This window comes from Eutrigla gurnardus, assembly GCF_963514095.1.
Source record: "Eutrigla gurnardus genome assembly, chromosome: 6".
Taxonomy (NCBI): Eukaryota; Metazoa; Chordata; class Actinopteri; order Perciformes; family Triglidae; genus Eutrigla; species Eutrigla gurnardus.
In genome coordinates, this window is record NC_139920.1 from 5,857,296 (window position 1) to 5,870,667 (window position 13,372).

At 46.0% G+C, this 13,372-nt stretch overlaps 1 protein-coding gene across 1 annotated transcript in view; it reads left to right on the plus strand.

Annotated features, from left to right (window-relative positions):
- The window catches only part of pik3r3b (phosphoinositide-3-kinase, regulatory subunit 3b (gamma)), a 227,877-nt gene that overhangs the window by 107,651 nt on the left and 106,854 nt on the right, over positions 1–13,372 (plus strand). The window contains exons 4-5 of the mRNA XM_084011563.1: positions 855–986; positions 9,470–9,662. Coding sequence (XP_083867689.1) covers positions 855–986; positions 9,470–9,662 — 325 coding nt within the window. The remainder of the gene's footprint in view (positions 1–854; positions 987–9,469; positions 9,663–13,372) is intronic.

Genomic DNA, 13,372 nt, shown 5'->3' on the forward strand with positions numbered 1-13,372 from the left:
ATGAAGCGAATGCCGCGTCTGACGCGAATGGCGCGTCTGACACGAATGAAGCGAATGGCGCGTCTGATGCGAATGGCGCGTCTGAAGCGACGCAAATAAAGTTGAAAATATTGAACTTTTCAGGCGGCATCGCGCCGCAACATCCAATCAGCGACGAGTTCAAGCCGACAGACAGATGAGCTGAGATGGAAGGGCTGCATTCCCAAACAACCGGACTCGGGAAGACCGGACCCCGGCGCGACGGGGGCCGTTACCGGCCTCACACCGTCAGGGCTGAGCCTCGATCAGAAGGACTCAGGCCCCCGAGCGACACCGGGCAAGCGGTCTTCCGTACGTCACATTTCCCACGTCCGCCCGCCCGTCGGACGGGGATTCGGCGCTGGGCTCTTCCCTCTTCGCTCGCCGCTACTGAGGGAATCCTAGATAGTTTATTTTCCTCCGCTTAGTAATATGCTTAAATTCAACGGGTTGTCTCGTCTGATCTGAGGTCTAGTCGAATGTGGTCCCGACTCTCCCTGGGGAGAGGTGCGAGGGACGTGGCTCCCGAAGGAGGCTCAGGGACTCTGGCATCGGGTACCCCGAGGCGGAGGAGGAGGGTCCGTGACGTGACCCGCCGGCTCCCCCCGCCCGCTCCCCGCCGGCGCTGCCCTCGTTTCCCCCACTAGAGCGGCACCGGTTCAAAAATGAGCGTCATGCGCGAATGACGCGAATGACGCGAATGAAGCAAATAGTCCAAAATGATCAAGCGGCGCGATACTCGCGTCTCACGCGATTGTATTTGCGTCTATCGCATCCGGTGTGAACGCCGCATAACACTTCTCTTTTGTCCTTGTCCCGGTTTTTTGTCCTCTCAGATCCAGTCTCCGTGGACCTGGACCAGTATGACGTGGTTTCACTGACTGATGCTCTTAGAGGTTTCCTGCAGGACCTGCCTGCCCCCATCATCCCTGCCACAGTCTACAGCGAGCTGGTCTACACTGCTCAAGGTGCCGTGTGATACAACACAACACATACGAACTCATGAAAAACTGTATAATATGGGACCTTTAAGATATTTGAGTGGAGTGACCCTTTAATACAAGTTCACACAGCTGTGAGAGGTCCAACAACACTGGATTCGATATGCATTGCCCCAAACCCATCCGTGGTACTGAATTTCAGCTGTCAGCTGCTAAATGTTGCTCAAATAAGCTCTGCTGAGAACAGGCTGGTTCTATGCCTGCACCTTTAAATGCTAATGAGCTCCACTGTCAACACCTACTTGGAAAGCCACGGAGAGAATCCGCTCATGCTAGCGGCAGCATGCGCCGATACGTGTATGTATCTCTAAGGCTCGCCTATGTGACTCAGGTGAAGTTGCTGGGTCCCGTATGGTTGGGAAAGATCCTTTTTACGAGGGTCAGTGTCGAGGCAAAGTCAGTTTTCTACTGACCCTTGTTACTGAAGCAGTCCGATGTAAAGTGATTAGCACACACATAGAAGCTAACACGAACCGTAGCCGGCACATTGTCATTAAAAATGAAACGCAAGAGACCAGACCTAGGACACGCACCCCCGGGTTCTGTCCGACCGGAGGCAGCAGTGAAGACGCACCAGAGCACTGAGACAGAGGGAGGAGTGTCTCCAGCTTCACCCGCACCACAACCGGTAAGTCGAGCTGCGCACTCCCCGCTGTGTTGCGAAACGCCCCCTCTCCGATATCTCCTATCATCGCGCAGAGGAGTTCGGCAGAAACCATGCAGGAGTCGCTTGTTTTCCTCATTCTGGGAGTTGACAGGCTCAGGGAGGACCAGTTTATAGGTGTAGAGACCAGAGAAAACCTGTTTTTTTCTAATATGGGACCTTTAAAGCCTAGTCCCAACCAGGTGAGGTCAAGGTTTTGGGAAGCGGAAGTGGGACCAACACAACCGTGACCCACATACAATGTAAGACTGTTCCTGTAAGCAGCGTTGTGATGACTTAAGACCTCCGGCTGCATCCTCAGTCATTTGCTCTCTTCCCTCACACGCCACAGTTCAACTCAATCTGAGCCCATGGTGTTTTCTTTGCCTCTGTCACTTGGCATAAGTGTCGACACCCGTCACACCTGACAGCATTCTGCCATATCTGAATGTAAAGACGACACGGCTGTACCCTCTCGTCAGCGTCACATCTCTGCTAATCCCTTGACACATTCAGGATTCAATGAAAACAAACTCTGGAGCTGAAACATGGCACATTGCCACAGTTCTTTTTTCCCCCATCTTCTGTACAGCTGACCCGGCTGTTCACCCTTTCACCTGCCGCCCACCTCGCCCGGCGGAGCCTCCTCTCCCCAGCTTTTAGGGACTCTCACACTCTTATCTATCTTTAATGAACGCTACCTTGACGTTTGGAGTTCTGTGCTTGCATGGCTGGTGTGCGTGCCAGTGTGCGGAAATAAAATAAGTCAAAGACAGACAGACAGACAGACAAGTGCGTATTAGCGTCACGCATACAGCCTGCATTTGTCAGGACTGAGCCACCGTCTGAGCTTGCAGGAAGTTCGCACCAGCCTCCCTGCAATCTCCCCCCAAAATATTTCTGGGCTAAGCTCCTCGACATGATCTCCGACTGAAAACCCCTTCAATTATGTAAGTGCTTTTTCTCTTCAAGTTAAGTGACAACCCTTTTTTTATTTTACTTATTCATGGAAACATTTTAAGTCAGGATAAACCACTTTGAAAGTATTTTGCGCAGGCCGTCCGAGGATAATCCCATTGAAATTGAACTTCTTATTTCGGGAGGGGTCACTCAAAGACCACGGAGTGATTTCTTCTGTGAAATCAGAGGGTATTATACAGGGAGGATAAGTCTCACAATAATATTGAGAGATCCCTGACAAATAAATTCGAGGAGCTGGAGGGACAAGGCTTTTTTTCTGTCCCTCCATTTCTTATTTAGCTGCCATTTAGGTCTCTACTTCACTACTCAAACTTTACTGCAGCAGGGTCTCAGTCATCGGCGTCGCTAGACCTCTTTTACTGGGGCACGTGCCCCAGTATTGATCTGCAGTGCCCCAGTAAAAACTCCCGTTCGAGTTTTAACGAGCTACTATATTTGGCAGTGGATTAATTTATATTGATAATAACGGTAAAATAGTGGATTTTCTTTCTCATCCACAATCTCAAACCAACGCAGTTTAATCCAAAATACACGCTGAGGCGCGCACCTTGTGGTCCGGGTCCGGCGCACACATTACGTCCGTGCACGGCAGTGCGCATGTCGTAGCTGGGGCACCGCGGCGCGCACGCATAGATAAATGCAAAAAAAAAATATCAGTTATGTTGTTTTTTAAACGCAAGTCCGTGTTTGACAAGCTTAAACATGGTCAAAAAACCATAGACAGGATATGGTTTACTTTAAAAATACAACAGACCCCCCCATCACGTCATGGTATGATCCACTTCTCTCTCCCACGTGACCTGCCCCGCTCGCCCCGATGCCCGCAGTAGCCGGCGTGAAGCGGCACAGTGCGCATAGTTTCTGACAGTGTTGCGGTCGTTCCTGTAAGTAACTCAAACAACGACGTGTTACACATTTCTATTACCACTCAATAATCACCACCAGTCCTCATTCCTGCTGCTCTGAATCACAGATCACTCTGTGTTGTTTCATAGGAGTTAGATAGCTGACGGTTTACCGCATTATCTTTTCATTTTAATACAATTTACTTTATAGTACTTTGTAAACCAAGTGATGGCTCAGCATTAAAGTAAGATTTACAGTCACAGTGATTTCCCCAACCCCAAACGTCTGATGTTCTTCATTCACAAATGTGGGAACGATACTCCAAAATCATCAAAAACATGTTGAGCATGTTCATTATACGTTGAAATAAATATGAATTAGAGATTAATATCTCTACATTTTTACCTTTCAGTTTTAGCAGCAGCAGTGTGGCTGTGGCAGTAATTTATGAAATAGGGGGCCTGTGCCCCAGTAGAGCTTTATGTCTAGCAACGCCCCTGGTCTCAGTCCTCGTTCTGGTTCTCCCGAGCCTCCAGCGCACCCAGCAGTACGACCTGGGCCTCCAGAAGCCAGCAGGGTGTCCGGGTTTGCCTGGAGGAGGAGCCGCTGCTGAAGGCTGCGGAGCTCTCCATCTGCAGGTCGAAGGTCACCAGAGTTTCTGGTGAACCTTCAGGATTTTGTCTGATTTTGTACAGAATCAGATCTGGTACACCGACAAGCATTAGGAATGATTTCATAGAAAATAGATTTGCCTTGCTGATTATGTAGGTCAATGAGGCATTTAAAAGTACCTCCATATACACTGTGTACAGTGTGTACTGGACTTTGAGGGGTTGTCTTTGTGAATATAAATCCATATGGATGGAATCAGTAACATTTTCTGTTGCTGTCTGTCCTATCAAAGTGTAATCCCGGGGATTTGTTGATGTTGTAACATTTAAAATCCCCTCTCAGTCCCAATTAATTGTTACCTTTCCTCTGGCTGTCCTGCTCTCTGGGAGACGAGTCCTTCTCTCATCAGTCTCCAGTCAGTGGCTCAGCATGTGAAATCCCCCTACGCTGTCGAAGAGAAAGAACAAATGTCCAGAGTTGGAAGGAGTTTTCAAATACCTTTTGTAACACATCGTTTTGTTCAACCGCCACCCAAAAATATGAGATCAGTCTTAAAGAGACAATGAAGGGAATGTGCATGAAAACATGCAAAATAACATTTCAATATTTCTGAGAAACATCTGTTTTTTAAGATAAATTCAATCTTAAAATAAAAGCTAATATGTGGCATCAAACCCCATATAACCCTCAAATTAGACGAATCAATTTTCCATTTTCAGATCTTCAATCCATTTTGCCTTTTTATTTTTTTTCAGCGACAGAATAATTACATTTGTTGTCATCAGACAGCTGTAATCCTCCTATAATCTCATCTGATCCTGCTTCATCCTGACTACAATCAGCCTTTTGTTATCAGGGCGGTGCCATTTTTGGGGTTTTATTATTTCCAGCTATTTTAAAGAACGATGTGAGGAATGTGATGCTGTCACATGTGCCAAAGCCCCTTAACCCATTTCTTAGTAATAATGACTGCAGAGGAGAGATGGATAGTGTTTATGATGTTTGTGTTTTCATGTTTTTGATTTTGTATTTTGTATTTCATGTTTTTTTGCCTGAAATCTATCACTTTTGACATTTCTTGGGACGTTATTTCTGTACCACAACATTTTTAATTTTGTTAATCTAAAAGCCAAACTATCACGCTCCCTTATTCTTCCTCATCTTCCTCATGTCTTTGGTTTCTGAGTCACCAATCTTAATAATTTCATCAGAGACCTTGTCCGCTTCCTCCCCTCCGCTCTTTTTCTTTATCCATTAATTATCCTCACCCCTGCCTCTCATCTCCATGGCTATTTTTTATCCTCTTCCTGTCTTTTCCCATTCACCCGTTTTGCGAGAGTTAGTAAACCTTAATGGTCTCACAGAGGTCATTGTCTGAGAATAAAGGCCAGCTGTCTGAGTCTGACTGACCAGTGTCCATCTGGACATTCAGAGGAGGGGAGCTCCAACACACCGCTGACTCCCATAGAGATCCAGGATCAGCTGTTAAGTTTAACAGAACTATAAGGATCTGATCAATCTGATAAGCCGACCGTTCCTATTATTTCAATTATACATGGATGTTTGGTCATTGTATCAAAAGTATGTCAAGCCCCAAACAATGTGTGTGCGCTAGTCCATTCAAAGCCAGTCAAGTAACAATTCTAAGTTGAAATGAGAAGCTCTGCCATGTTTAGTGGTTACAACATTCACCTCTTAGAGCGTTAGCATGCTAATATTTGCTAATTAGCACAAAACACAAATGAAAGCTGAGGCTGATGTGAATGTTGTTTCAGGTATTTGGTCATAAAGTAAAGTATTGGACAAGTACAATGTTTAACAGCTGGTGGAGAATCCAGGGGAACAGTCTGAATGAATTATCCTATGGTGAACATGACCGTACAAAATAGTAATAATGGTAATCATCCATCCGAAGCTGATTGGACTCCTCCTGCTTTGGATCACCCAGCAGGGTCGACCATCACCTTTTCTTTCCGGGGCCTGGCATGTTCTCTTGTGCCTCAGTATCACCGCCAACATGATGCACCTGGACGTGCGCGTCCTTCACCCCGACATTATCTCTCCACCTGGCCATGTCCCAACATCTGTGCATCATGGGAGAATATTCAGTCCGACACGCTCCCTGACTTCTCGACACTGGCAGTCTTATCTTTTTCACTGTGTGACACGTGGGACGCAGCAACTGACCTCATTCCTGGGAGTGTGTGATTGGATAATCTATTTAGCATCTATGTATATAAATGGAATTAGTGTAATTAAATTGAATTTATTTGACACCTTCCTCCAAAGTGACTCACAATAAGTGCTGTTATTGTCATAAGCAAAAACAAATTAAAGTGCGTTCATCATTGACTTTTTTTTAAGAAATAGAACATGATGCTTGTACCACCATATACCCCCCGGACATAATTCAGGCCAATGTATAAATTGCCTTATGAAATAAGTGTAGAATAAACCATCAGTAAGCAAAATGTGGGGGAGGTTTTCTATTTTATTCTTCCTGTTTGGCAACAAAACAATCAAATTTAAGATATGAAGCAGATAAAACGAATCTGTAGGTGAAATTCACTTAGATGAGAAAATAGTTTGGTGGTGAAGCTCTACTTTTCTCTAGCTCTTTCCATCACCCTCATCTTGTTCATTTCGACCTCCCGCCCCCCCCTCTCACTGGCCAGTTGTCCAGTCTCCCAGAGTCCCACGGGGCCAGATGGACAGGCCAAGTTCCTTCTCCAGCCTTGACCTCTTTTGCCCAGAGGGGTCACCCGCAATCCATAATAGCAGAGGGTGGAGAACAGTGAGTGTTTGTGTGTGTGTTTGTGTGTGTGTGTGTGTGTGTGTGTGTGTGTGTGTGTGTGTGTGTGTGTGTGAGATAGAGAGAGGTGACATCCATTACCCCTATCAGGCTGCAGCATATTGTCATCCATCCATCACCGCCCACCTGCCCACACACACACACACACACATACACACACACACACACACACACACATTCACACACACACACACACACACACACACACACACACACACACACACACACACATACACACACACAAACTCAACTTCCTCAGTCTTCCATGCTCCCTACATTAATAATCCTTATAATATTTATTTCATCAAACCCCATTTTTGATGCCATTTATGGTCATCATTTCTCACCAATAGCCATTAAATTCTCTTCCAGCCTGTAATTGCTCCTCTCCCACCAGCCTGTGTGGGCTTCACCCTCCAAATCCTTACACCGGACTCACGGGAAATGACGCGAGGACTGGCTGGTCATAATGCAGACAAAAGCAGGGGTACACATGAGTCCACATGATGTAACATTGTTGAGTCTCTCATAACATGAATCAGTACGTCAGTTGGTCCTCTTCTTTGTCAGAGAAGCTCAAGACATATTTTGTTCAGTCTCAAAGCAGGTCTTTGTAGACCAGACTATATAGTACAACAAAGATACAGAAATATATCACACTATTCAAACATGTCGTTGATTAAAAAGTAGAAATTATGCGTTGACCTTTTCATGAACTAGTTAAAAAACAACAACAACCTGTCTAGACAATATTATATAATGTTATGTAACGCTACATTTCAGGGCTGAATTTTTAGACATTTCTGTTATTGGGAGTGTTTGTGTGATGTGAAGGAATATGAAGCCCTTCCACAGCTGGTTCTCTCTGTCTCTCTCCGAGTCAGTTGTTCTGTCCGTTGGCACTCTGAGTTATTGGGATTGATTTGAACACACTTCCTGAAACGAGGGCCAAACACTCACACGGTCAGTCGATACACGTCAGCATGCTAACACCTGGATACATACAACATGTAGACATGCAGAGCAATGCGTCACACAAATCACACTACAATGTTCATGTGAAGCAGCAGCCCGGTTTAGCCAACGTGTCAGGATGGATAGTTTTACTAGCCGAGGTTCACTTCTTTATCCACTAAAACTCAAAACACGAGTTTCTACCTTTAATGACCTTTTCAAAACAGACCTTTTTGACAGCCCATCTCTACAGTTTTTGTTTACTGTAGTACTGTCACTGACAGTGTTTTTTTTTTTTTTTTATTATTTCATTTTAAACTATATCATGCTTTTTTTTAAAATGGCAAATTAAGTAGTTGAGTTGATGTGGTGCATTTGGATCCGGTGTAAACATGACGAGTCGCAGTTTAACAGAGAGATCGTGACACATGGTTCAGGACTTCAACTTCAGGAAGTCTCCGTCAGTTGCCTGGCAACCTCACAGCGACAACATGGCTTGCAGCTTTTTTAGTGCGTCAGCGTTTTTTCCCCAAATGTTTCCAAAACTTGAATACAAATTCAGACTCACCCGAACCATACAATCCTAACAGTGGATCTAAAAGGAGAGGTTTGAAAGGAAACCCGGAGCAGACAGCAGACTGAGACGGAGATAAATGGACCTGATAAGTCTGGCGTTCGCTGGCAGATCCGTGCTCTCCCACTGAGTTCCCCCCGTCATAAACCAAACACACAGCAGGCTTGGGCACAGATGTTTTCTTGTTTGTAGCTTGTTTGGAGTGGTGAAGGGCCTGTGGTGAGAGCGCTCGTCAATACGTCTGGTCCTCTTCAAACGTGGCCCATTATCTGAACCCCGGCTAATACAAGAAAAGGGCTCACATTATCCCCTGCGCCACCTCCCGCTGACCCGTCTTCTTGTTTCTTTACAAGCATCCGTTTAGGAAGCTCCTGTGATGTTCTCCATAACCTCTGTCAGGCTAGCTGGCTAGATTTCACCTGAATTCAACTGCGACGTCCCGCCAAGGCCACGCATCTCCTCAAAGTCAGCAGTGGATTGAAGACATGCTCACCTCAGATCAATATCGCTGAGATGCAGCTCTCCACAGCAGAGATGTCGTCTCTGTGTTCAATGTGCACGAGAGAAGAGGTGAAATGTTTTTACATGTGGCACCCGGGCGGTCTGCTGTCTGATTACTGGTCACATGATGATGCTTTACCTCTGTTTTTGTTGTGGTCTACACAGGATGTGTTCAGGTACTCAATACTGTGCCTGAATGCCTCACGTGCATTTAGCGTCAGGGCTCAGAGTTTGCAGTAATGTGTATCTCTCCCATCAGTTAGGGTTCCATTAACTTATTGATAAAGTTAATGTGATGATGGAAGCAGATGTTTTGTGTTTATTACATGAGCAGCTTAAGCTTTACCTCCAACAATTAGATACTTCTGCTTCAACAGATAAAAAATAGATACAAATGATAGTTCTCAGAAGGCAACACAATGCAGTGGAAGCAGCAATAATTGAGTATGCAAAGGCTGATCAACATCATGAATACACTTGGCTTGATGGTCTTAACGAACCACTGTGTCGTTGCTTTGCTCTTGCAGAGAGTCAGGGAGTGGAGGAGTGTGGAGAGAGGCTGAAGAGAATCCTGGAGTCTCCCAGCATCCCTCAGGCCAACCATGAGCTCCTGGTCCACCTCAGCAGACACCTGGCCCGGGTCAGCCAGCAGAGCCAGACCAGCCCCCGGCTGCTGGGACAGGCTTTTGCCGAGGCCGTCTTCAAGCACTCCCCTCTCAGGTACGCAGCTTTCAGCCTTCATTTATTTACACATTAACCCTCTGCATTATGTCAACTTGTTTTATTCATATATTCATGCCACAGCTAAAACACCGTTCAGCAGTTTAACCTTCATTCTATAATCATTGCCCAAGGTGTATTAAACAGTAGGTAACCGTTGCAAAAATAATGAAGCTTCTAGCTCCATTAGAAGCTAACTGACTGGTGAAACTTACCCAACCATGTGTTTCACTGATTACAGAAACAATATAACAGCCTGCTTTCTAACTTTGGGATGTGTTTTAAGTGAAAGACACATTTCCAGATGTCCACATAAAGAAAACAATGCGATACGGGATTGAGCACCATTTCATCTTGCAGCACGATTTACTTCCATGTCGCACATTATTTTCTTTCATAAGGAGTTTGTGTTGTGTGTCATTGCTCAGTTAATGGCCATTTCATTTGCTTCTTGATGTATTCAAATTCAAGTCAGGTGTATATGGACGGTTGTTAATCACGGTATCAGTCTCTATGTAATGAGGTAGAATGGAACAAACCTTGACTAAAAGAAGAGGAGTATTTAACCCTTACTGTAACTTCCTAAAGGTTTTTATGCATTGGCACGGCGGATCAGTGTAGCCCAATAAGAGCTGTCACTATTGGGGTTCATCTCTGTGCACATGCAAAGACGTGACTTTTTTTTTCTCTGCCCATCTGCCCTGTGCGAACCTCTCTTGCGTTCACACTTGCAGTATACAACAGCCGTGTGACCATAATTCTACTCACAATGTAGGAGCCACCATTTTAGTTGTCTTGTGCAAGTTTTATTTTGAGAACAAAAAATGAGTGGTGATTAGTTTGAGTTGGATGGTGATGCATTCACACAGTTCTTACCGACAGCCAGAGCAAAACCAGGAACTTTTTTCTGTTTGTTAGTAATCTTTTGTGTTGCAATAAATGGGAACATCACCCAAAGAGACCAACTTTGCACAACCATATTTTTTCTTTTCTTTTTTTCCTCTGAACTCGAGTAAAGTTCGTCCTCAAGCCACCATCAGGTGACTAATACGTTTTTGTTTTTAGATTGTCACCACACACAATTTAAACATGCATTTCTTCAGCTGGAGTAGGTGGAACCAGAGGGGTCCAAGGCTTAGAGGGCCACGCCTATACTCATGGAACATAGAGTTACTAATACTAATAGTTACTAATGTTCTATTTCCTATAGACTTAGCCCTCTAAGAGCTGTCACCATTGGGTTAAGGGTGAAGCTGATGTAGTCTCGGCCCCACTGTGACAACAAGGTCCACAAGCAACACACAGTTCGCAAACCGTAGATGCCTCGCGCAATAAAGGGGATGAAGGTACAGACTGTGCCATGGGTACCACAGCCCTGCATGGTGACAAATAGGTTAGACTCTCTTCACACTCTCACTGCAGAAGAGCGGAGATGGCATCAGTATATAACGATATTTGGGCAACGCTTGATCTACCATCTAGCAAGTTACAAACTGAACGAGTCAGGATTCTGATACATCCCGCAGATAGAAACTGATGTAGCAAGGAATGCAGCTGTGCCATCCCTCTGAGGGCCGTGGATAAAGATAAAGTGCCCTGCGGAGGTTCCACTCCACTGCTGCGCTGTAGGCTAGTGTGATGCCGTCACGCAGACAGTGAGACGTGCTTTTTTGACAGAGCCAATCGAGCAGCTACTGTGTCCTCCTTATGTTTAATGCCTGTCCAACACACATTGTGAGATACCTCCTCTGCCCTTTTCTAGTGAGACGGGGAGTAAAAAACCTCCAGAGAAAGGGTTTTAGGTGTTGTGAAAGTGCTGCACTTCCATCCTCTCTAATGGAAAGGTAGGACACTTAGACCGACAGAATGCATAGGTCAGTCGCTGTCTTAGCCAATGTCAGGGCTAGGAGGAGCGCCGTCTCCAGAGATAGCATCTTGTGAAGGAGGTTGGGCTATTGGTTCAAAGGGAGGCGGGGCCAAGCACACAAAGAACTAACGGTTAATCCTACTGGGGTGCTAGAGAGCGCTTGACATATTTTTGGCACCTTCCAAAAGTGCTTCACTGAGAGATGTGATAAAGAAGTAAAGAAATGATGAAATCGCTGCAACATAATCTTGATGGGCCCAAATAGTTATATATTAATGTTTGAACATAGGTTAACACAAGAGGCTAGAGACATGGCGTGGGATCTGAGCCTCCACAAAGCAGACCATCTAACCACACATTGTAGTAGATGGGGCTCAAGCACACTGGATTGTCCGCACCACTGCAGAGGCTAGACCAGACCTTTCCTGGTCCCTGGTCTAGCTCCTGAATGAGAATCAAAAGGCAAGTTATCAGGGGATCTGGGGGGGAAGTGTGTGAAGAAGAGCTCTGGGCCAGTGTTGATGGGAGAATGCATCCATTCTTAGAGGGGAATGGCCTTGCCTGTCCTTGGGGAACCACACTGGACATTGTGTATTCTCTCGTGAGGCAAACAGATCCACCTCGGCCTTCCCGAACCAGTCTCACAACAGCTGAATGAGTGTGGGAACACGGACACTGACCGCTGCTGCTGTCATGTTGTCTGTTCTCACCATGTTGGGTCTGGTTTTAGTCGAGGAGCAAAGTGCACTTTCAGACAGTGTATATGGAGGGATGGGGATATCTACCAGTTACCGCTCCCATCCATAGAGGGACTCTGCACGCATGTACACTTACATGCGTGACGTCACTCCCCTTAGGATGGTACATCACGGTTTTTCCAGTCTGCCAGGTCTGACTGCAGTGAGGTGGTGATGGTCAGCATTTACCTTTTGTGCCAAACTGAATTGAGGTAGAGGTGGCCTCTGGATTTTACTCATGTGGACAAGTCCCAGGGGACCACCACATGGCTTGCAGGTCACTGACAGGGCCATGGCCACTCTGTTAGCCACAGTGTGATAATAGGGAGTCCCGCACATCCAGCCTGGCCAGAGACAGCTTTGCTCTCATGGAGACGGAATTCATATCCACAGATAGGTACATGACTGGGCAGAGAGCTCTCCTGCCGGTTTACGGTGAAACCCGGTGCTTTCAGCTGCTCTGAGACTTCAACTGTGCAGATTGCAGCTTTCTCTTGACAGGGGGCCATAAGGATTACATCGTCTAAGTAGGACAAAACCCTGATCCCTTTCCTGCGTAATGACTCCAGTTCTGTTTCCATTCACTTGGAGAATGTGCATGGAGCCAGAGAACAGTTGAATGGCAGCTGGTTTTACTGGAATTAAGCAGAAAGGCTCCTCCGAGCTCTATGTTTGTTCATGATAGAGATGTAGAAATAGGCATCTCTCAAGTGGATTGAAGTGAACCAATCGACAGGATGCAAACATTGCAACATATGTCTGAATGACAGCTTGTGAAATGGCCACTTTATAATGCACCTGTTGAACAGAGACAGGTTAAAAATTGGCCCCATCCCATCTGTTTTCTTTGGTGTCCGGGAACAGAACCCCTCCTCTCCTGGAGAGACATGTGGGATCACTTCTTTCTCCAGAAGCTCTACCAGCTCCCTCATCAAAGCTGCCCATCTGCCGTCCCCGCCACCTTCAACACAAAGTGCCATGAAAGCATCTGTTCATTGCTGCAGCTCATCCAGAACTACAGAATTGGCCCTGCTGTGAGTGCGAGCCCAGCCTGAACAGCACCATGGCAGCTCTCTGGGACGAAAGTCCGTCGGGGGGATGCTGCT